Genomic DNA, 25,767 nt, shown 5'->3' on the forward strand with positions numbered 1-25,767 from the left:
ATATTCCTGACTAGTCCTTCTTATTAACTTTGAACATACAAAATATTGCTATTTGGAAGGAGCTCCAGAAAATCCTGCTCCCACTCAAGCCATCCTCCCCCCTCCCTCCCTTTCCTCCGACGTGCAAACGGAGCGATCGCCGGCCCCCTTTTTTTTGTTAAACATCTATTTCCCCTTTACCATTTCCATACTTTTTCGATAGCTGCCATGACCTGTTTGATGTCATCCTTCGCCCTGCTCATGGTCTCGGCCCGCACCGATCTGCCGGACATGCTGTGTGTGTGTGTCTGTTTGTTTGGCAGAGTCTGAGGGGAGAAGCGCCGGCACCAAGAGCGAGCGAACGCGCGGTGAGACAGACGAAAGCAACGATCATAGAGCGGAATAGGTGACATTTCGGGTCGAGACCCTTCTTCAGACTGACAGTCAAGAGAAAGGGAAACGGGAGATATCGGCATATCTTCCATTCATTGGTCCTTAGTACCGTCCATATCTTTTGTTCCTCTTTCCCCGAATCAGTCGGAAGAAGGCTCGACCCAAAATGGCATCTATTCCGCTCTATGATCGATGCTTTCGTCCGTCTGTCCGCTCGCCCTTGGATTAAGTAGTGCAGGATAAAGCTGCGAATTCACGCACAGGATGGAAACTGGAAACTAAAAAGTAGGGGAACGCCGTCTGTGTGATATATTATCTGTCTGAGATATTAATGATTTTACAAAATTCCCCAAATTTTAGTCAAGCATGATTTCCTTTCAGAAATCAATGCTGATTCTGACCGATCCTGTCACTGCCTTCCAAATGCACTGCTATTACATCTTTAATAATTGACTCAAGCATCTTCCTAACTACCGATGTAAGGCTAACTGGTCTATAATTTAATTTTCCCTCCCTCCTTCCTTAAAAAGTAGGGTTACATTAGCTACCCTCCAGTCCACAGGAACTGATTCAGAGTCTATAGAGCATTGTCACCTATGCATTCACAATTTCTAGGGCCACTTTCTTGAGTACTCTGGGATGCAGACCGTCAGGCCCTGGGGATTTATCTGCCTTCACTCCCAACAGTTTACCTAACACCATTTCCTGATTAATGTAGATTCCCTTAGTTCCTCCCTCCCACTAGATCCTCGGTCACCTAGTATTTCTGGGAGATTGTTTGCGTCTTCCTTAGTGAAGACAGAACCAAAGTACTTATTTAACTGTTCTGCCATTTCCTTGCTTCCCATTATTAATTCACCTGTTTCAGATTGTAAGGGATCCACATTTGTCTTCACTCATCTTTTCCTTTTTCCATATCTAAAGAAGCTTTTACAGTCAGTATTTATTTTATCCGCAAGCTTTCTTTCATGCTCTTTTCCCCCCTTCTTAGTTAACTCCTTTGTCCTCCTCTGTTGAGTTCTAAATTTCTCCCAGTCTTTGATTTGCTGCTTCTTCTGGCCAATTTAATTGCCTCTTCCTTGGATTTAACACTATCCTTGATTTCCTTTGTTAGCCACAGTTGAGCTGCCTTCCCCGTTTTATTTTTTCGCCAGACAGGGATGAACAATTTTTGGAGTTCATCCATGTGGCCTTTAAATCGGGTTCGGGATGTTGGGCGGTAGAGGCAAGACCAGTTAGTCTGACATCAGCAGTGGAAAAGAATATTAAAGATGTAATAGCAGCGCATTTGGAAGGCAGTGACAGGACCGGTCCAAGTCAGCATGGATTTATGAAGAGGAAATCATGCTTGACTAATCTTCTGGAATTTATGGAGAATGTTACAAGTAGAATGTATAAGGGAGAGCCAGTGAATGTGGTGTATCTGGACGTTCAAAAAGACTTTGACTGTACTTCTGATCCCACACAAGAGATTAGTGTGCAAAATGAGAGCTCCCAGCTTTGGTCATCCTGAAGCCATGTCTGCGTAATCCGAACTATATCACATCCGTTAACTATAGATTATATAGTATAGGTTTAAGATGAGGGTAAAGTTTAAACGAGAAGTATGGGGCTAGATTTTTTAGGCAGAGCAAAGGAGGAAAATCGATCACATACAGACAGATGAGTTTATCTTGGCATCGTGTTCAGGTCTTTGGAAGGGGTAGGATGGGGACCCACAGTCCCGTTTATATCAATGGGTCGATGGTGGAAAGCGTCAAGAGCTTCAAATTCATGGGCGTGCATATTTCCGAAGATCTCTCCTGGTCCCAGAAATCTGATGCAATTATAAAGAAAGCACATCAGTGCCTCTACTTCCTGAGAAGGTTACGGAGAGTCGGTATGTCAAGGAGGACTCTCCCGAACTTCTGCAGATGCACAGTAGAGAGCATCGTAGCTTGGTTCGGCAACGTGCGCCCAGGAGTGGAAAAGACTGCAAAAAGTAGGAAACACTGCCCAGTCTATCATCGGCTCTGACCTCCCTACCATCGAGGGGATCTACTACAGTCGCTTCCTCAAAAAAGGCTGGCAGCATCATCAAGGACTCACACCATCCTGGCCACACACTCATCTCTCCGCTGCCTTCAGGTAGAAGGTACAGGAGCCTGAAATCTGCAACATCCAGGTTCAGGAACAGCTACTTCCCCACAGCCATCAGACTATTAAACTCAACTCAAACAAAAATCTGAGTTTAATAGCCTATTGCACTTTATATGCTTATTTATGTGTGTGTACATATATATATATATACACACATAAATAAGCATATAAATATATATATATATATATATATATTCAATAGTATATGGACACACTGATCTGCTCTGTATTTATTTATGCCTACAATATTCTGTTGTGCTGAAGCAAAGCAAGAATTTCATTGTCCTATCTGGGACACATGACAATAAACTCTCTTGAATCCTGTACGGATGTTGTAGCCAACGGGCCCCATTCCTGTGTTATATTTTCTATATTCTATGTAATTTTTTATTCAATTGGATTCAGTGGTCCAACAACACAGGACAATCTAACAATCTCTCTCCCTGACCAGGTGGTTTATTTCACTGCAACATTCCCGTACGTGGTTCTGACTGTACTTCTGATCCGAGGACTGACCCTGGAGGGAGCCCGGAAAGGGATTGAATTCTATATTGGAAACCAGTCGGACTTCTCAAAGCTGGCTGATGCTGAGGTAAATCACTGAATGACCCATCAAGTTCTAGATGTGCTTTTATTGTATGAACTATTTCTTTCTTCCCTTCATTGATTGTGCTGAACGTTATTTGGGAATTGGTGCTCATGTGTGAGATCTAATTCCGTGGTGTGCACGGCGACCAGTGATCACCACGTACACCAGCAGAAACCTACATACTAGGGACAATTTCCAATTGTACTGAAGAAAATTAATCTACAACCATTTTGTTCTTTGTGTGGTTGAATTTATTTGAGTAAAATTAAAATGTGGATTACGGAAATGTCGGAGACCCTATACTTAGAAAGAATTAGACTTGTCTTAATGGACAAACAAGATCTTTTCCATGAAATTTGGGCTCCATTAATTAACTATCTGAAGGGATAGATTGGCACAGCACGAGGACCCAACTGAAACTTGAACTCAGGACCAGATGAAAAGCTATACTTTATAACCTACGAACCTATCTCCGTTGACGCATTACAGGTAACCCATTCAACCTCCCTTGTTTTTCTGTTGTGTTTTTTTTCTTTCTTTTTTCTTTGTAACTTTCTACCCTCTCTTTCTCCCTCTTTCTATAAAAAATAAAAACACTAGAAGCAGAAGTAATTGATAATGGAAAATTTTAATAATGTATGACTGATGTATATGAAAAGTTTTTTTACTATAATATGTAACTACATTTTATAATATGTCTACTTCTAATAAATAACTAAAAAAAAAAAAATTTTACCATCTGTGCAACAGGTCTGGAAAGATGCAGCAACACAGATTTTTTATTCGCTTGCAGTGGGTTCCGGCAGTCTAATAACCCTATCATCCTACAACAAATTCCACAACAACTGTTACAGAGACACCATCATTGTCTGTGTAGTGAACTGTGCCACGAGTGTGTTTGCCGGATTTGTCATCTTCTCCGTCCTGGGACACATGGCTCACGTACAGGATAAGCCTGTTTCAGAGGTCGCTCAGTCAGGTAAAGCAAATTCAGCGAAGATCACCCAGGTATGGCCCTCTTTCTGAAACCAATCCTCCATCAGATGAGAAATTGTACGAAACTACACCATATTTCTTGTAGGAATTGATCTTAAGTCCCAAAGTAATACAACAATTGGTGATGTGCAGGGAAGTCTTTGTTTACATGGAGGGTGTGAGTGTGTGGAATGCATTGCCAGGGCTGGAGGTGGAGGCATTTATGAGATTTTCAATAGACACATGGATATGCAGCGAATGGAGAGATATGGATCACGTGCAGGCAGATGTGATTTGTTTAATTTGTCATCATGTTTGGCACACATATTGAGGGTCGAAGGGCCATGTTTTGTGCTGTACTGTTCTGTGTTAACACTGGTACTAGGTTATACTGACAGATTAGAGGTGAATCAGGAGTTGGAATGTCACCAAATTACTCATCATGCGTTCAGAACATGTTTTAAATTCCCTGGAAATGTATTTCATATTGATTAAAATTGACCAGTATACCCTCCTGTTGATCTAGTCTTGGACGGTTCCCAAAGGTCTAATGGGCCTGTCCCACTCAGGCGACTGCAGCAGACTATGCAGTCGCCACATGGTCGTCACATGTTCGCGGGTGGTTGCCGGGGAGTCGCTTTCATGGTGGTGAGGAGTTCCCGCATTCTGGGAACTAGTTGCGGCCTCATTATGTAGAGATGTTACAAAATTTTGAGATTTTAAAAATCGAGCCTGTAATTTATCTGATAAAGCATAAAAATAACCTTTTATATTTACCTAATTCACTTTCATATCTTCAGTATTAAAAAAGTTATGGTCAGTTTCATACTAGGAAATTAGCATCTTGTTCCCTATTGTTTTGTATTGACTTCTCAAAAGCTGTGATTGAGGACAAGGGCTGTTTTACACAGACACACATACAGATCGAGGGGCCACAATCCGATCTGTATGTACTGTGGAAGTTTATCGTCAGATATTTAGCATGAAAATAGTGATCACGGATAGACAATTACACAATACGGATAATGATCATGTTACCGATATCGGGGCCTAATTAATTTAGTTCGCATTATCAGATTAAAATTAAATGACACCAAAAACTAGATAAGATGTTAAATAAACGTCCCACATATCTTTTGTTTTAGCCTGAACTTGCAATCCGTGATTTTGAAGGCCTTGAATTTGAGCTCCGACTTTTAAATCCAGCGATTCAATAGACCAGCAACGTGTTGAAAAAACCCGCGAACAGATGAAAGAACGGGATTTCCTCTACATCGTAAGATTGTTGCAAGAGGAAATCCCTCCCTGACAACAATGAAAAACATGCAGTTTACTAACCCCCCCCCCACAGCCTCTTGAGTCCCGCGCACAGCAGTCGGCAGATCTGCAGCGCCACTGATGGCAGGGATTGTAACAACGCTACATTATGGTCGCCAAGATTTTTTCAACATGTTGAAAAATTAGCGGCGACTAGAATGAAGCCGCCATGGAGAGTGGCGAGAATTCTAGTGCCATAGATGGGTCACAAGGAGGTCCTAGTGGGGTGCCAGGAGGTTGAAGGTTCTCGTGGGTTGTATCGGTGAATTTCAATTGCACATTGGGGAAAAGAAATGCAAGCAGTAGTTTTCAGAAGCATGGATAACCGACTGGTAATGTTAAATGTCCGCCGAACTTCACAGCTGTGTATCTCTGGCTTATTAAAAGTTGTCTGGCTTCTTAAAAGTTGTCTCCTTGTCCCTCTTCCCCCCTCTTTTAAAGGACTTTCCGTACACTGTGCTAGCCGTATTAATTACAGCGCCAACCTCCTTGTTCATTGTGGTGTTTGTCTATATCACCTTGGCTTTGCACTGTGTGAATTTCAGACAGCGCTCCCCCCGCTTGCCCTGGCCCCCGCCTTTGTAATGTGTTTGTGTGTGTGTCAAGCACGTGCTGTCAGGGTAGCCAAGGTAGGCAGTGCCTACCCTGACTAAAATTATAAAATGGTAACTATTAAATATAAATAGTAAAGGCACGGGACAATTATGCCTACCTAAGAGATCGATCTCTGAAGTAGGCATAATTATCCCATGCCTTTCATCCGCAGTACATATAATAGGCAAAAGTATGTGCAGCTCATGTGCCGTCGATCCTGCTTCAAGCCTTCAATGACAAGGGGAGCTGAAGGCAGCTGAGATTCTGCCTTTGCAACGTGGACTGCGTGCATGTGCTGCGCAGCAGCCTATTGCGCATGCGCAGCAAAAGTTTCTTGGCATGTTTTTCAAACATGGATTGTCATTATCTTAAGAGTTTCTTAAGAAACAAAGAGAGAAGAATGGAGTTTGTGTACAAATAATGTGGTAAGTAAATTTCTTTGAGCTATATGTTTTTAAATACCGTATTTCCCGGCAATGAAGACGCTATTTTTTACCCAAAATAAGGCACGAAAATTTACCTGCGTCTTGGAGGCCGAAGATTAGGTGGTTAGCCAAGAAAGATACTTGGCTATCCCTCAGTACAGCAACATCACAAACAATGTTGCTGTACTGAGGGATAGCCAAGTCTATCCCTCATTGCTGGCAGCTGATGGGAAGCGGCTGTGAAAGGACAGCGCCGCTGGGGGGGTGGACAGAGTTCCTTACAGAGCGTGTGGGGAGTCTGGTCAGGGGTAAAGTTGCGGGGAGAGCAGGAACGTTGAGAAGGAGGGGGGTCGGGGATCATGCCAGCAACTCACTCGCGGAGCTCCGGGCGTGGAGCCATCACATTGTGGCCGGGGAGGGAAGTAGCTCAGGTGGCTGCAAGTGGCCGCCGGGACCGGACAGCAGAACCCGCCTCCACCTCAGCGACTTCTGCCTGCCCACTCACCTCTGGCAGTGCTCTCCGTCTGAACACCTCTCTCCTGCCGTTCGCCAGCCTCGCTCATGTCAGTCACTTCCTGCAAATCCTTAAATTCCGACTGCAGGACATGGCCTCACTTGCTGCGCTGGGTGACATTGCATGGCATTCACTGCCCGGTCCGCGTCTTTCAATGTAGACCGGATAGTGAGGGGACCAGCTCAAGAGCGGGTCAGCGGACGATGGATAACAGGATAGCTGGCGGTGGAGCTTACTCCTGTGTCAGCGCGAGCAACCTCAATTAGTCCCTTGATCGCGCTGACACAGGATTAGCTGCGGTCCCAGCATCGAGCCTTGCGGTACCCCACTAGTCATAGAAACATAGAAAATAGGTGCAGGAGTAGGCCATTCGGCCCTTCGAGCCTGCACCGCCATTCAATATGATCATGGCTGATCATCCAACTCAGTATCCCGTACTTGCCTTCTCTCCATACCCCCTGATCCCTTAAGCCACAAGGGCCACATCTAACTCCCTCTTAAATATAGCCAATGAACTGGCCACAACTACCTTCTGTGGCAGAGAGTTCCAGAGATTCACCACTCTCTGCGTGAAAAATGTTTTTCTCATCTCGGTCCTAAAGGATTTCCCCTCTATCCTTAAGCTGTGACCTCTTGTCCTGGACTTCCCCAACATTGGGAACAATCTTCCTGCATCTAGCCTGTCCAATCCCTTAAGAATTTTGTAAGTTTCTATAAGATCCCCCCTCAATCTCCTAAATTCTAGCGAGTACAATCCGAGTCGATCCAGCCTTTCTTCATATGAAAGTCCTGACATCCCAGGAATCAGTCTGGTGAACCTTCTCTGCACTCCCTCTAAGGCAATAATGTCCTTCCTCAGATTTGGAGACCAAAACTGTACGCAATACTCCAGGTGTGGTCTCACCAAGATCCTGTACAACTGCAGTAGAACCTTCCTGCTCCTATACTCAAATCCTTTTGCTATGAATGCGTACATACCATTCGCTTTCTTCACTGCCTGCTGCACCTGCATGCCTACTTTCAATGACTGGCGTACCATGACACCCAGGTCTCGTTGCATCTCCCCTTTTCCTAATCGGCCACCATTTAGATAATAGTCAGCTTTCCTGTTTTCACTGCCTGCCATTTTGAAAGGGAGCCGTTAATCCCTACACAGTTTAAATCACAGTTTAAGGATAAGGGGGAAATCTTTTAGGACCGAGATGAGAAAAACATTTTTCACACAGAGTGGTGAATCTCTGGAATTCTCTGCCACAGAAGGTAGTTGAGGCCAGGTCATTGGCTGTATTTAAGAGGGAGTTAGATGTGGCCCTTGTGGCTAAAGGGATCAGGGGGTATGGAGAGAAGGCAGGTACAGGATACTGAGTTGGATGATCAGCCATGATAATATTGAATGGCGGTGCAGGCTCGAAGGGCCTACTCTTGCACCTATTTTCTATGTTTCTATGTCTACTCTTTGTTTCCTGTCTGCCAACCAATTTTCTATCCATGTTAGCACACTACCCCCAATACTATGTGCCAAACTTTTGCCCACTAATCTCCTATGTGGGACCTTATCAAATGCTTTCTGGAAGTCCAGTTACACTACATCCACTGGCTCTCCCTTGTCCATTTTTCTAGTTATATCCTCCAAAAATTCAAGAAGATTATCAAGCATGATTTCCCCTTCGTAAATTCATGCTGACTCAGACCAATCCTGTTACTGCTATCCAAATGTGCCGCTAGTTAATCTTTTATAATTGACTCCAGCATCTTCCCCACCAACGATGTCAGGCCTATAATTCCCTGTTTTCTCTCTCCTGCCTTTCTTAAAAAGTGGAATAACATTAGCTATCCTCCAATCCATAGGAACTGATCCTGAATCTATAGAACATTGGAAAATTATCACCAATGCATCCACGATTTCTATAGCCATTTCCTTAAGCACCCTGGGATGCAGACCATCAGGCCCTGGGGATTTATCAGCCTTCAGTCCCTTCGGCCAATTTTGGTCTCTTATTTTGATGAAATACATTATTGCTATTGATGGAGTGCAGTAGGTTCACCAGGTTAATTATCGGGATGGCGGGACTGATGTATGACGAAAGAATGGGTCGACTGGGCTCCCATTAGTCTACCCAACACCATTTCCTGTCTAATGTGGATTTCCGTCAGTTCCTCCGTGATCCCAGATCCTCTGGCCACTACTATATCAGGAAGATTGTTTGTGTCCTCCTTAGTGACGACGGATCCAAAGTACCTGTTCAACTCGTCTGTCATTTACTTGTTCTCCATAATAAATTCACCGTTTTCAGTCTTCAAGGGTCCAACTTTGGTCTTAACTAATTTTTTCCTTGCCATATATCTAAAGAAGCTTTTACTATCCTCCTTTATATTCTTGGCCAGCTTACCTTCGTACATCATCTTTTCTCCCTGTATTGCCTTTTTAGTTATCTTTTGTGGCTCTTTAAACATTACCTAATCCTCTTGCTTCCCGCTCATCTTTGCTACGTTGTACTAATTCTCTTTTATTTTTATACTGTCCCTGACGTCCCTTGTCAGCCAAGGTCGCCCCTTTCTCCCCTTGGAATCTTTCTTCCTCTTTGGAATGAACTGATCCTGCACCTTCGGTATTATTCCCAGAAATACCTGCCATTGTTGTTCCACTATCATCCCTGCTAGGGTATCTTTCCAGTTAACTTTGACCAGCTCCTCCCTTCATGGCCACATAGTCCCCTTTATTCAATTGTAACACTGACACTCCAATCTACCCTTCTCCCTCTCCAATTGTAGATTAAACTTGACAATATTATGGTCACTACCTCCTATTGGCTCCTTAATCACAAGTTCCTTTATCAAATCCGGTTCATTACATAACACTAAATCCAGAATTGCCTTCTCCCTGGTAGACTCCAATACAAGCTGCTCTAAGAATCCATCACAGGGGCATTCCACAAACTCCCTTTCTTGGGGTCCAGTACCAACCTGATTTTCCCAGTCTACCCGCATGTTGAAATCTCCCATGACAACGGTAGCATTACACTTACTACATGCCAATTGTCACTCCTGATTCAACTTGCACCCTATATCCAGGCTACTGTTTGGGGGCCTGCTGATGTCCCATTAGGGTCTTTTTACCCTTGCAATTCCTTAGTTCTATCCAAACTGGCTCCACATCTCCTGTTTCAATGTCACCCCTAGCAAGGGACTGAATTTCATTCCTCACCAACAGAGCTACCCCACCTCCTCTGCCCACCTGTCTGTCCTTTCGATAGGAGGTATACCCTTGAATATTCAGTTCCCAGCCCTGGCCCTCATGCAGCCATGTCTCTGTAATTCCCACAACATCATACTTGCCAATTTCTAACAGAGCCTCAAGCTCATCCACTTTATTTCTTATACTTCGCGCATTCATATACAACACTTTAACCTCCGTATTCACCTCCCGCCTCGCAATTGGCCCTGACCTTACTCTTTTATCCCTTCTCGAACTTTCCTTCCCATTAATTTGAGAATCTTTTGTACTTTTTCCTGTACTCACTTCCCCTTCAACCCCATCTTTATACTCCCAGTTTGTCAATCCCTCCCCCCCCACTATTTAGTTTAAACCCACACGTGTAGCCCTAGGAAAACTGCCTGGCAGAACGTCAGTCCCCCTCCAGTTAAAGGTGTAACCCGTCCCTTTTGTACAGGTGACGCCAGAGGAGATCCCAGTGGTCTATAAATCTAAAGCCTTGCTCCCTGCACCAGCCCCTCAGCCACACATTCAGATCCCCTATCTTTCTGTCCCTGTCCTCACTAGCACGAGGTGCTGGAAGCAATCCAGAGATAACCACCTTAGAAGTCCTGCTTTTCAGTCTTCTTCCCAACTCTCTGAACTCACATTGCAGAACCTCCTTCCTCTTATTCCCGATGTCGTTTGTGCCTATGTGCACAACTACTGCCAGCTGTTCACCTTCCCTCTCGAGGATGTTCTGAATTTGGCTTGTGACATCTTGAACCCTGGCACCAGGGAGGCAACAGACCGTCCTCGCGTCTCGTAATACCCCCACATTCTCAAGCAAGTAATTTATATTGATAGCAAACAACAAAGGTCCCAGTGGAGATCTCAGCTGTATGCCACTTGGTTCACACCTCTGGGCCGAAAAACACCCATCCACCACTATCCTCTGCCTACCATCACCGAGCCAATATTGGATTCAGTTTGCCAAGAGACCTCGGATCCCAAGAGCACCTCACCTTCTGCAGAAGCCTGCCATGTGGGACTTTGGGAGTTAATGGGAACGCAGAGCTACAATTATAATCATATCAGCCATGATCTTCTTAAAGGCGAGATGACGGAAAGGGGGTCAGAACTATTCCTGCTACTAATCTGCACATTGCAAGTGCTTAGGGAGTTGGCTCAAGGGCAGTAACAGTTCCAAGCTGTGTTGAATTTCTCTGTCAAATCTAAAGAAAGAAAACTCAGTCATGTAGTAACAAAATAATGTGACAGGGAACATAAAAGCATTGATGTATACAGAGACCTTGCAGTGCATCCATAGCACCCTGAATTGGCAACATGGGTGGATCGGATGGAGAGTGACATTGTTAATTTAGAAACAAGGGTCCTGAACTTAAAGAAAGGTAACTTTGAGGGTATGAGACGTGAATTGGCCAAGATAGACTGGCAATTGATTCTTAATGGGTTGACGGTGGATATGCAATGGAAGGCATTTAAAGACTGCATGGATGAACTACAGCAATTGTTCATCCCAGTTTGGAAAATAATAAATCAGGGAAGATAGTGCATCCGTGGATAACAAGGGAAATCAGGGATTGTATCAAAACAAAAGATGAAGCATACAAATTAGTCAGAAAAAGCAGCCTACCAGGGGACTGGGAGAAATTCAGAGTCCAGTAGAGGAAGACAAAGGGCTTAATTAGGAAAGGGTAAATAGATTATGAAAGAAAACTGTCAGGGAACATAAAAACTGACTGCAAAAGTTTTTATAGATATGTGAAGATAAAAAGATTAGTTAAAACAAATGTAGGTCCATCGCAGTCAGAAACAGGTGAATTGATCATGGGGAACAAAGACATGGCAGACCAATTGAATAACTACTTTGGTTCTGTCTTCACTAAGGAAGACATAAATAATCTGCCGGAAATAGCAGGGGACCGGGGGTCAAATGAGATGGAGGAACTGAGTGAAATCCAGGTTAGCCGGGAAGTGGTGTTAGGTAAATTGAATGTATTAAAGGCCGATAAATCCCCAGGGCCAGATAGGCTGCATCCCAGAGTACTTAAGGAAGTAGCCACAGAAATAGTGGATGCATGAGTGATAATTTTTCAAAACTCTTTAGATTCTGGAGTAGTTCCTGAGGATTGGAGGGTAGCTAATGTAACCCCACATTTTAAAAAGGGAGGGAGAGAGAAAACGGGGAATTACAGACCAGTTAGTCTAACATCGGTAGTGGTGAAACTGCTAGAGTCAGTTATTAAAGATGGGATAGCAGCACATTTGGAAAGTGGTGAAATCATTGGACAAAGTCAGCATGGATTTATGAAAGGTCTGATGAATCTCATAGAATTTTTCGAGGATGTAACTAGTAGAGTGGATAAGGGAGAACCAGTGGATGTGTAATATCTGGACTTTCAGAAGGCTTTCGACAAGGTCCCACATAAGAGATTAGTATACAAACTTAAAGCACACAGTATTGGGGGTTCAGTATTGATGTGGATACAGAACTGACTGGCAGACAGGAAGCAAAGACTAGGAGTAAACGGGTCCTTTTCACAATGGCAGGCAATGACTAGTGGGGTACCGCAAGGCTCAGTGCTGAGACCCCAGCTATTTACAATATATATTAATGATTTGGACGAGGGAATTGAATGCAACATCTCCAAGTTTGCAGATGACACGAAGCTGGGAGGCAGTGTTAGCTGTGAGGACGATGCTAGGAGGCTGCAAGGTGATTTGGATAGGCTGGGTGAGTGGGCAAATGCATGGCAGATGCTGTATAATGTGGATAAATGTGGGGTTATCCACTTTGGTGGCAAAAACAGGAAAGTAGACTATTATCTGAATGGTGGCCGATTAGGAAAAGGGGAGATGCAACAAGACCTGGGTGTCATGGTACACTAGTCATTGAAAGTAGGCATGCAGGTGCAGCAGGCAGTGAAGAAAGCGAATGGTATGTTAGCATTCATAGCAAAATAATTTGAGTATAGGAGCAGGGAGATTCTACTGTAGTTGTACAGGGCCTTGGTGAGACCACACCTGGAGTATTGCGTACAGTTTTGGTCTCCTAATCTGAGGAAAGACATTTTTGCCATAGAGGGAGTGCAGAGAAGGTTCACCAGACTGGTTCCTGGGATGTCAGGACTTTCATATGAAGAAAGACTGGATAGACTCGGCTTGTACTCGCTAGAATTTAGAAGATTGAGGGGGGATCTTATAGAAATCTTATAGAAGTCCAGAACAAGGGGTCACAGTTTAAGGATAAGGGGGAAATCCTTTCCGACCGAGATGAGAAAAACATTTTTCACACAGAGAGTGGTGAATCTCTGGAATTCTCTGCCACAGAAGGTAGTTGAGGCCAGTTCATTGGCTATATTTAAGAGGGAGTTAGATGTGGCACTTGTGGCTAAAGGGATCAGGGGGTATGGAGAGAAGGCAGGTACAGGATACTGAGTTGGATGATCAGCCATGATCATATTGAATGGCGGTGCAGGCTCAAAGGGCCGAATGGTCTACTCCTGCACCTATTTTCTATGTTTCTATAGGGTTGAGAAGAAAGCATTTGGCATGCTTGCCTTCATAGACTGAGGGCTTGAGTAAAAGAGTTGGGATGTTCTAAAATTATGCTTTAAGTATCAGTCAGAGAGAGATTCTCTCAATCTTTAATGCACCATTTCCTTTCTTCCATTGTTCAGGGTTCGGTTTGGTTTTCATTGCCTACCCAGAGGCTCTTGCGCAGTTGCCATGGGCTCCTCTATGGTCCGTTTCATTTTTCTTCATGCTGATCACGCTGGGACTCGACACTCAGTTTGCCACTGTGGGTAAGAGCCATGTTACTTCACTGAGCCAGTGGTTTTCCAGCTTTCTTGATTGATAACAGAAAAGTGAAGAGTTACTGTGAATGATGCTGGTGGATGAATGATTGGCCAATAATCTTGAGTGCTAACACCACACCATGACCCTCTTTTTCCCACTAGCATCAAGACACAAACCCATTTAAGACTTTAACAGCCACCCCTACTTGAGAATCAGTCATAATGATATTGGGCTTATGAAATTAAATAATGAGTATAGTGTTTCGGGCCGAGCCACCTTGGTCTCGAACCGTTGTTGGTTGAACTCGAGAAATCGCGTGGACCTGGCGTGATCTGGGCCGACCAATCAACGCCGACCTGGGTGGTCAGCTCACCGACCACAATAAAGTTAACAATAAAGTCCATTACCGACACAATAAAGTTAACACCCCCCCTCCCAGTCAACGCCTCCCTTCCTGACGAGCTAAACTACTTCTATGCTTGTTTGATCGGGACAATAAAACACCAGCCAACAAAGCTGCCCCACCCTCGAATGAACAACCCCTCAGTCTCTCCACCTCTGCTGTACAAGGCGCACTAAGCAAAGTGAATGAGCACAAAACTGCCGGCCCCGATGGCATCCCCGGGTGTGTGCTCAGGGCATGTGCTGGACAACTATACCTGGTCTTCACTGACATTTTCAATCTGTCACTGGCCCAGGGTGTCGTCCCTACTTGCCTCAAGACCTCAACCATTGTGCCAGTGCCCAAACAGTCAACTTCAGGGAGTCTCAATGACTTTCGCCCAGTGGCACTCACCCCCGTCATCGCGAAGTGCTTTGAGCGACTGATCTTGGCTCACCTCAAATCCAGCCTCCCTCCCACACGGACCCCCATCAGTTTGCCTACCGGCCCAACAGGTCTACAGAGGACGCCATATCTGCGGCCCTACACTCTGCCCTGACCCACCTGGACAATAACAACTCCCACATCAGGTTGTTGTTCATGACTTCAGCTCCGCATTTAATACTGTCATCCCCGCCAGTTTGATCACCAAACTCAGCAGACTTGGCATCACCACCTCCCTCTGCAATTGGACTGGATTTCCTCACCAACAGAACCCACAGTCTGTTAGGATCAACAACATCACCTCCTCCACTCTGACACTGAACACCGGCGTGCCACAGGGCTGTGTGCTCTGCCCTCTCTACTCCCTCTTCACCCATGACTGCGTCCCTATGTATGGCTCATTGCATGGATAAAACTATTATATAACAAACCTACGGCTAGAATACTAACTAATAATATATTATCCTCGAAATTTGAACTATCAAGGGGCAATAGACAAGGTTGTTCATTATCTCCGCTGTTATTTGCTTTGGTAATTGAACCCCTTGCTGAAAAAATAAGAACACACCTGGATATTTACGGTTATAATACAAAATATTCAAATAACAAAATATCCCTATATGCCGATGATGTACTACTGTACATCACAAAACCACAAATTAGTATACCGAATATATTAAATTTAATCGAGGACTTTGGATCCTTTTCAGGATATAGAATAAATTGGAACAAAAGTGAAATTATGTCGATAAAACCAAAAGACTCAACACACCTCAGGAAATTCCCCTTTAAAATAGCTACAGAAAAATTCAAATATTTGGGAATTGAAATTACTAGAAATTACCAGGATATGTTTAAAGCCAATTATAATCCCTTACTTAAGAAATTAAATAATTTGATTAAATTCTGGAAAACACTTCCGATGTCCTTAATAGGCAGAATAAACGCTATAAAAATGATTTTCTTACCACAAATTCTATACCTATTTCAATCAATACCTATATATCTCCCAAAAAAGTTTTTCAAAAAATTGGACTCAGACATTACAAATTTCATATGGGATTATAAACCCCATAGAATACAAAGAACACACCTTAATAAACGAAAAGAGTGGGGGGGGTCTAGCGCTCCCTAACTTTATGTATTATAATTGGGCAGTAAATATTAAAAATATGATTCACCTGCTGGACAATTCTGCCCAGCAGGCGGACTGGATTGTAATGGAAAAAGGGGACTGCTCCCCGAGTAATATAGGAGCGATTATCCTCTCACAAATAAATCTGAATAATAAAAATTATAATAAAAACCCAATTATACATAGCACAATTAGAACATGGAAACAAATAAAACAGAATCTAAAATTAAGAAACCTATCTCTCTCAATACCAATAGCCAATAACCCATCGTTTAAACCATCAATCATAGACAAATCATTTATACAATGGGAAAGAATGGGAATCAAAACGATCAATCACAATCATAATCACAATAATAGTTTATTAGCCAAGTATGTTTTGCAACATACAAGGAATGTCATTTGCCAAGTCAGTCATACACACACACCTTGCCCTTTTGTACTAATTGTTGAGCTGTATCGTTTAAATATTAAACTGAGTATTTATACAACACGCGAACCTGTTCAGTGGTGACGCCGATGATCCAATACAGCCTCTTTTGGATTTCATCATGCATGGAGGAGACAACCCAGAGCAGCAGAATGCAGTTTCAGTCAAACTGCCCACCTTCTGTGGCCCCGTGTGGTTTGAACAAGCCAAAGCCCAATTCCACATCTGCCAGATAACTGCTGATGTCACCAAGTACTACTACGTGGTCAATGCACTGGGCCAGGAAACCGCCGGACGCCTCCTCGATCACCTTCGCCAGCCATCAGCTGACAACAAGTACGAAGGGATCGAGATGCGCTTCAAGGATACATTCGGTCTCAGCCGCTGGACACAAGACCTGCCTCCTTTTCGACAAGGTCTTCCTCGAGCAGATTCCTGAGGACATTTGCCTGCCTCTCGCGGATGACGATTTCACCGACTCCTGGCGGTTGGCATCCCGTGCGGACATGTTGCGGCAGGCCAAGCAGTAGGGTGGGCCACCATCAATCAGGTGGCGGCTGTGCCTCGGCAGGTCATACGGACGGCCCCAGCCTCCACGGAAGGAGCGGCAGTGATGTCGACCTCGAACGGCGCCAGCAAATACAAGTGGTGCCATCTCAGTGCTCCCGTGGATTTTGAAGCAACAGCAACAAAGAGAAGCAGGAGAAAGCACTGATTGGCTCTAGCCCGAGTGGGAGGAGAGTTAGAAGTGAGTCAGAGGGGGAAAACAGTTTAAAACTGAGGAATTTGGTTTGTAAATTGGTAAATCTGCGAGAAAAGTGTGAGTCTTTGGCTCGAGAGTCTTTGGCGAGGAGGCTGAGGAAAGGAGGCTACGCAAAACGCTGGAGAGGGAGAGACGAAAGAAGGAGATGTCAGGCAAGCTGATTCAGTGTGATGCTTGCAGTATGTGGGAGGTCAAGGACACTGCTGGTGCCTCGGACTGCTACAAATGTGAGAAGTGCATCCAGGTACAGCTCCTGAAGGACCGTGTTTGGGAACTGGAGAAGCAAGTGAATGTCCTCAGGTTTGTCCAGGAAACTGAGTCGTTCCTCGACAAGTCCTACAGTAAGATTGTTACACCTAAGGTACTGGAAGAGAGAAGGTGGGTGACGGTGAGAAAGGGAGGGAAACATGGAATGCAAAGGTCCCCGGGGATTGAACCTCTTGTGAACAGGTTCACCCACTTAGAAACTGTCGGGACAGAAGACGTTATCACACTGAGCGGCGGTCTGGCTTGTGAAGCAAAAAGGGCTGTTGAGCCAAAACCAAAGAGGCCAACGTCAGACAACGCCATTCTAGTTGGAGACTCCATTGTGAGAGATACGGACAGGGGTTTCTGCGGGAACAGACGGGATTCGAGGATGGTGTGCTGCCTTCCTGGTGCCAGGATCCAGGATGTCACGGATAGAGTGCAGAAAATCCTCAAGGGCAAAGGTGAACAGCCGGAAGTGGTAGTGCATATCGGTACAAACGATGTCGGAAAGAAGGGGATGAATATTCTGCAGCGTGACTTTAGAGAGCTCGGAAAAATGCTGAAAAGCAGGACCTCCAGTGTTGTTATCTCCGGTTTGCTTTCAGTTCCTCATGCTGGCGAGGGCAGGAACAGGAAGATACGGGACCTGAATGTGTGGCTGAGGACCTGGTGCAGGAGGCAGGGATTTAGATGCTTCGATCACTGGGATCTGTTTTGGAGTAAGGGGGAACTGTATAAAAGGGACGGATTGCATCTTAAAAGGTGGGGGACCAGCATTCTGGCAGGCAGGTTTGCCACTGCTACATGGGTGGTTTTAAACTGAATAAGGGGGGTGGAGTGTCAAGTGGTATAGTTGAGGACGGAGTTAAAGGGAAAGAGAGTAAACAGATGGTTAATGACCCCAGAATTAACGGGAAAGGAAGCTCACAAAGGGATAGGAGGGTATGGCCAAGTGTAATAGGGATTGATGTGAAAGGTGAGATGCGTAAGGAATTAAAAGTATTGTATATGAATGCGCGAAGTATAAGAAGTAAAGTAGATGAGCTTGAGGCTCAGTTAGAGGTTGGTAGATATGACATTGTGGGGATTACTGAGACGTGGCTGCAGGGGGATCGGGCCTGGGAACTTAATATTCAGGGTTATATATCCTATAGACAGGACAGGCAGGTAGGCAGAGGAGGGGGGGTAGCACTGCTGGTGAAGGATGGAATTCAGTCCCTTGCGAGGGAAGACATAGGGACTGACGAGGTAGAATCACTGTGGATTGATTTGAGGAATAGTAAAGGCAAGAAGACACTAATTGGTGTTATGTACAGACCCCCAAATAGTAGCCCGGATGTAGGGTGTAAGTTGCAGCAGGAGTTAAAACTGGCATGTAACAAAGGTAATGCCACTGTGGTGATGGGGGATTTCAATATGCAGGTAGCAGGTAGACTGGGAAAATTAGGTTGGTTCAGGACCCCAAGAAAGAGAGTTTGTAGAATGCCTCTGAGATGGATTCTTAGAGCAGCTTGTAATGGAGCTGACCAGAGAAAAGGCAATTCTGGATTTAGTGCTATGAACCAGATATGATAAGAGAACTCGAGGTAAAGGAGCCGCTTGCAGGTAGTGATCATAATATGATTAGTTTTAATCTGCAATTTGAGAAGGAGAATGTTAAATCGGAATTGGCAGTGATGCAGTTGGACAAAGGGGATTATGAAGGTATGAGAGGGGAGCTGGACAAGGTAGACTGGAAAGGGATCCTAGCAGGAATGACGGTGGAGTAGCAATGGCAGGAATTTATCGGCATAAGCCGGAAGACGCAGGATCATTTCCTTCCAAAAAGGAAGAAAGATTCTAAGGGGAGTAGGAGGCAACCGTGGCTGACAAGAGAAGTTAGGGATAGAATAAAACGAAAAGAAAAGATGTATAACACAGCAAAGAGTAGCCGTAAACCAGAGGATTAGGAAACTTTCATAGGACAACAGAAGGAAACAAGACGGGCAATACGGGTTGAAAAGATGAAGTACGAAGGGAAGCTGGCCAGGAATACAAAGAAGGACAGTAAAAGCTTCTTTCAATATGTTAAGGGTAAAAGAGTAGCAAAGCCAAATGTGGGTCCCTTGAAGGCAGACGGGTGAAATTATTATGGGCAACAAGGAAATGGCAGAAGAGTTGAATAGGTACTTCGGATCTGTCCACTAAGGAAGACACAAACAATCTCCCAGATGTACTGGAGGACAGAGGATCTAATGGGGTAGAGGAACTGAAAAAAATGTCATTAGGCAAGAAATAGTATTTGGTAGGTTAATGGGACTGAAGGATGATAAATCCCCTGGGCCTGATGGTCTGCATCCCAGGGTCCTCAGGGAGGCGGCTCTAGAATAGTGGACGCATCGGTGATCATTTTCCAATGTTCAATAGATTCAGGATCAGTTCCTGTGGATTGGAGGATAGCTAAAGTTATCCCACTTTTCAAGAAAGGAGCGAGAGAGAAAACGGGGAATTACAGACCAGTTAGCCTGACTTCGGTGGTGGGAAAGATGCTGGAGTCAAATAATAAAGAGGTAATAATGGGGCATTTGGATAGCAGTAAAATGATTAGTCCAAGTCAACATCGATTTATGAAAGTGAAATCATGCTTGACTAATCTTTTGAAATTTTTTGAGGATGTGACAAGTAAAATGGATGAAGGGGTGCCAGTGGATGTGTGTATCTAGACTTTCAGAAAGCCTTTGATAAGGTCTCGCACGGGAGACTGGTGACTAAAATTAGAGCACATGATATTGGGGGTTGCGTGTTGACATGGATAGAAAATTGGTTGGCAGACCGGAAGCAAAGAGTAGGAGTGAACAGGTCCATATTCAGAATGGCAGGCAGTGGCGAGTGGAGTACCGCAAGGCTCGGTGTTGGGGCCGCAACTGTTTACCATATATATTAATGATTTGGAAGAGGGAATTAGGAGCAACACTAGCAAGTTTGTGGATGACACAAAGCTGGGTGGCAGTGTGAACTGTGAAGAGGATGTTAGGAGGTTGCAGGGTGACCTGGACAGGTTGAGTGAGTGGGCAGATGCGTGGCAGATGCAGTATAATATAGATAAATGTGAGGTTATCCACTTTGGCGGCAAAAACAAGGGGGCAGATTTTTATCTCAATGGGGTTAGGTTAGGTAAGGGGGAGGTGCAGCGAGACCTGGGCGTCCTTGTACACCGGTCACTGAAAGTTGGCTTACTGGTACAGCAGGCAGTGAAGAAAGCTAATGGAATATTGGCCTTCATAACAAGAGGATTTCAGTATTAGAGTAAAGAGGTTCTTCTGCAGTTGTATAGGGCTCTAGTGAGACCACATCTAGAGTATTGTGTACAATTTAGATCTCCTAATTTGAAGAAGGACATCCTTGTGATTGAGGCAGTGCAGCGTAGGTTCACGAGATTGATCCCTGGGATGGCGGGACTGTCATATGAGGAAAGATTGAAAAGACTAGGCTTGTATTCACTGGAGTTCAGAAGGATGAGGGGATAACTTATAGAAACATATAAAATTATAAAAGGACTGGTCAAGCTAGATGCAGAAAAAATGTTCCCAATGTTGGGCGAGTCCAGAACCAGGGGCCACAGTCTTAGAATAAAGGGAAGGTCATTTAAGACTGAGGTGAGAAAAAACATCTTCACCCAGAGAGTTATGAATTTATGGAATTCCCTGCCACAGAGGGCAGTGGAGGCCACATCACTGGATGGATTTAAGAGAGAGTTAGATAGAGCTCTAGGGGCTAGTGGAGTCAAGGGATATGGGGAGAAGGCAGGCACGGGTTATTGATAGGGAACGATCAGCCATGATCACAATGAATGGCAGTGCTGGCTCAAAGGGCCGAATGGCCTCCTCCTGCACCTATTTTCTATGTTTCTCTGTCTCAAGAGGTCACAACAGCCAACCGGTACCCTGTCCCCCACATCCAGGACCACGGCAAGCCTGGACGGTGACAAGGTCTTTTCGAAGATCGACCAGGTACGCGGCTACCATCAGATTCCGGTCCACCCAGACGACATCCCCAAGACGGGCGTCATTATCCTGTTCGGGCTCTTTGAGTTCCTTAGCATCACTTTCGGCCTCAAAAATGCCGCCCAAGCTTTCCAACGGCTCATGGACATGGTGGGCTGCGGGCTGGACTTCGTGTTCATTTATCTCGATTACATCCTCGTCGCCAACTGTTCTCGCCAGGAACTGCACATAATTCCGGCAGCTCTGCCAGAGGCTCAACGAGCATGGCCTGGCCATCAATCTTGCCAAGTGTCAGTTTGGCCTAACTTCCATCAACTTCCTTGGCCGCCACATCAACCAGCATGGAGCGGTCCCGCTCCCGACCATGGTCGAGGCCATTCACAAGTTTGCCAAATCCTCTACTGTGAAGAGTTTGTCAATGAGCATGGTCAACTTCTACCACCGCTTCGTGCCATCAGCCGCCAGGATCATGCAATCGCTGTTCAAGGCCCTGGCCAACAAGCCGAAAGAGCTCGTTTGGGACAACACAGCCATGACCACGTTTAACAACTCCAAGGAGGCGCTGGTAAAGGCAAAGATGCTAGTACATCCACGGCCAAGCAGCTCTCACGGTTGATGCAACTGGCACAGCCGTGGGTGGAGTGCTGGAACTGATCGATGGAAGCTGGCAGCCCCTCGCCTTTTTCAGTCGTCATCTGAGACCCCACAAGCAGAAGTACAGTGTTTTCGACCGGGAGCTCCTTGCTCTCTAACTGGCCATCCGGCATTTCCGCTACTTCGTCGAGGGCAGGGATTTCACAGCTTTCACTGATCACAAGCCTCTCATGTTTGCCTTTGCCAAAGTGTCTGATCCTTGGTCAGCCCGACAGCAGCGCCACCTGACCTACAACTTGCGTCCAGCACATCGCAGGCAAGAGCAACCAGGTCGCAGATGCGTTGTGCTTCACCGCCATCAATGCCATCCACGCTCTGGCCCCAGGTGTTGACTACACGGTCGTGTTGGCCGCCCTGCGAGAGGATGAAGAGATGCCCGCCTACCGCACCACCATCTCAGGGCTGCTGTTGGAGGATGTGCGATTCGGGCCCGCTAACACCACACTCCTCTGCGACGTGCCCACGGGATAGCCACGACCCATCATCCCCGCTGCCTGGCGCTGCCGGATTTTCGACATGATTCACGGCCTTGCTCACCCTTCCATCCGGACAACAAAGGCACTGATGGCAGCCAAGTTCATGTAGCACGGGTTGCGCAATCAAGTCGGCAACTGGGCCAGAGCGTGAATCTCATGTCAAACCTCCAAGATTCAGCGACACATCAAGGCGGCGCTGCAGAACTTCGCCCTGCGCACCGGCGTTCCAACCGCATCCACATCAACATTGTTGGACCGCTGCCCCCCATCCAGAGGTGTCACCTACCTCTTCATCATCGTGGACAAATTCACGAGATGGCCGGAAGCCGTCCCACTCTCGGATACCTCCACTGCGACCTGTGCACATGCCCTCACTGCCCACTGGATCGCCCGCTTTGGCGTGCCGGCAGACATCTTCTCCGACAGAGATGCGCAGTTAAGCTCCGAGCTGTGGTCAGCAATGGCCCGGCTGCTTGGCACTAAGTTGCACCACACCACGGCCTCCCACCTGCAAGCAAACGGCCTAGTGGATCGTTTTCACCGGCACATGAAGGCATCCCTCAAGGCACGGCTCACGGGCCCAGACTGGATGGACGAATTGCCGTGAGTCATGCTAGGTATACGCACTCTCCCAAAGGAGGACCTGGCAACTTCCTCGGCCGAGCTAGTGTACGGTTCCTCGCTTACGCTCAGGGGACTTAATCCCGGCGGCGTGTGGACATCAGGAACAAACCACGACCATGCTGACGTGCCTATGTGAGAATGTGGGCACGCTTTCTCACGTCCCAACGCCCCGACACGTTCTCACAATCACGTACGTCCCACCGATCTCCAGGACTGCCAGTACGTCTTCCTTCGCCGAGATTCCCACCGTACACCACTGCAAAAGTCTTACGAGGGACCCTTCAGAGTACTGCAAAACGACACCACGGCTTTCATCATCAACATGGGCGGCAGACACGAGTGTCTCCATGGGCACTTGAACATTGACCAACCAGTGCAGGTGGCATAACCCCGCCGCAGAGGGCGTCCACCATCACGACCAAAGCCGCCCTCAACTCAACCAACTGCAACCCCGAACACAGGGGACACATACACAAGATCAGGCCGCCTCACTCGGCAGCCTAACCGCCTCCAATACTCCAGTTCTGGGGGGGAGTCATGAGGCGGGCTGAGCCACTTTAGTCACGAACCTTCGTTCAAGCACTCACGTGGACCAGGTGTGATCTGGGCCGACAAATCAACACCCCACCTGGGTGGTCGGATGACGGAGTACAGCGGATGACGGAGCTAGTCTTCATTTTGCAGTGAACACATTAACACACACCTTGCCCTTTTGTACTAATTGTCGAGCTGTATCGTTTAAATATTAAACTGTTTATACAACACGTGAACCTCTTCAATATCAACTCCCTTGAAGACAGGAAAGTCAGTGACAGAAATGCAAACATCTTCACAAGTTTATGGAATAGGAGTAGCAGCTGGTCCATTTAACAGATAACTTGTCTTCAAAATAAAACTATACATAGCAAGCAAGTGGATGTGGCACATTCTGGTTCTGTACCATTGTACAGGGGAAGACAATAAATAATGTTAATCAATCATTGAAACTGCTGGTTTCAGATTTTCAGAAAATTCAGTTAACGGAAGTTCTCAAGAACAGATCCTTTAAATAACACTTACTTAAGAATAGAAACCTCATGACAGCTGCCTTTGGTTTGTGACACCTTTAGTAATGCAGTGGGCACAGGATGAGTGAAACCAGGAGTAGTTGGGGGTATCATTATATGAATTAAGGAAGAGAAGAAATATGCTCGGATAAAACCCGGATTCCTGGACTCAAAACCACAGTTTTGTGGAGTGAGCAAGACTGATGCATGAAGATCCAGTGTTAAAGCAGGAATCTGAGATTACATTAAGTGGCTAGACTGGTTTGGATGCATGGTTAGATCATATGTTTTAGATCAATTTTTAATAGTTAATTAGGGAACACTATATTTGGAGGGCCACAGGTAGCACTGTGAGATCAGCTTCTCTAGTTCCCAATCAAAATTGCATTAGAACCAATTTGGCCCTCATAATACAAATAATGTGCCTTAATACACCAAACCCAAACCTGTTAGGAGCAGACGAGGGCATTCAATCCAATTTGAGATACCAGCTACCAAGACAGATGTATCCGCAATTAATTCTTCCCCCGCACAATTAAAGCATGCAATAGTCTTCACCCTACCATAGTTACTCAACCAGACGCAACTAAATTTAAGGTAGCTCTATTTCTCCAAGAACCCTTTTTTGTTTAAGTCCACCCTCCGCCACCTCCAGTTTAAATTCCATTTGGAATATTTTTGGAGGTCCAGGAAACCAAGAACCAAGAATTCATCGATCACATTCTATCCGATTTGTGTTATGTGTTACAAACAATTAATCAGTCTTCTCATTTTATACTTTCTTTCATCAGAAACAAACATAACAATTCTGCTGGACCTGTTCCCTTCATTTCTTCGGACAAAGCGCCTTTCTTTGACGATCGCCATTTGTTTGTCATTCTATGTCCTTGGCCTTGTATATGTGACACAGGTATGTTTTCTCCATGATCATTTAAATGCTAAAGGACAAGTAGCAAAAACTGGGTGGATTTGGATTTGATAGGTTGGATTTTAAAGACGAGCCCCATAGAATTTTACCCCACCACCATTGTGACACGTTGAGTGGGGACAGGGAATCCATGAAGTGATCCACTTTACACCACTCAATCTGTCAATGCCTCGTGATGTGTCCAACCATCCCCATAATTTACCCCAAGCCCAGCTCTGACAATCCCTCCGGATGCATCCATCCAAACTCCTAGTGTCAGCTCCCTGATTCCCTTCAGGAACCCCTGAGTCTTTGTTCAATCCCTCACCTCCACTGTCAGCCCACATCTCTCCTGTGATCTCACCATGCAATTTACTTGCATTTGGCCCATAGCCCTCCGGACCCTTCCTATCCATACATCTGTTTTCATGCTCTGATCATCTCCTAGCCCTTCACATGGTCTGTGGGATCCAGTCAGAAACATAGACCACCCTGTATTCTATTTTCCGTCCTAACAACTCTGTTCCATCACACTTCAACCAGCTTTCCTCCAATCCCAGAACTCGACATGGCATGGCACCTCCATCCAATCCTCCCCAATCCCAGCCACCGTCCCCCAGATCCGAGTGCTGATCCTTCAATCACACTGACATTATGACCTCCAAACCCTATCCACCAGGGGCGGAAAACCCGGGGGGGGGGGGCCAGAGGGGACACGTCCCCCCCATGTT

The 25,767-nt window shown here is 45.6% G+C and overlaps 1 protein-coding gene across 1 annotated transcript in view; it reads left to right on the plus strand.

Annotated features, from left to right (window-relative positions):
• The window catches only part of LOC116979248 (sodium- and chloride-dependent neutral and basic amino acid transporter B(0+)-like), a 61,497-nt gene that overhangs the window by 25,174 nt on the left and 10,556 nt on the right, over nt 1–25,767 (plus strand). The window contains exons 7-10 of the mRNA XM_033030849.1: nt 2,963–3,103; nt 3,851–4,079; nt 13,823–13,948; nt 24,921–25,039. Coding sequence (XP_032886740.1) covers nt 2,963–3,103; nt 3,851–4,079; nt 13,823–13,948; nt 24,921–25,039 — 615 coding nt within the window. The remainder of the gene's footprint in view (nt 1–2,962; nt 3,104–3,850; nt 4,080–13,822; nt 13,949–24,920; nt 25,040–25,767) is intronic.

The sequence above is a fragment of the Amblyraja radiata genome, chromosome 12 (assembly GCF_010909765.2).
Source record: "Amblyraja radiata isolate CabotCenter1 chromosome 12, sAmbRad1.1.pri, whole genome shotgun sequence".
In the NCBI taxonomy this organism is placed as follows: domain Eukaryota; kingdom Metazoa; phylum Chordata; class Chondrichthyes; order Rajiformes; family Rajidae; genus Amblyraja; species Amblyraja radiata.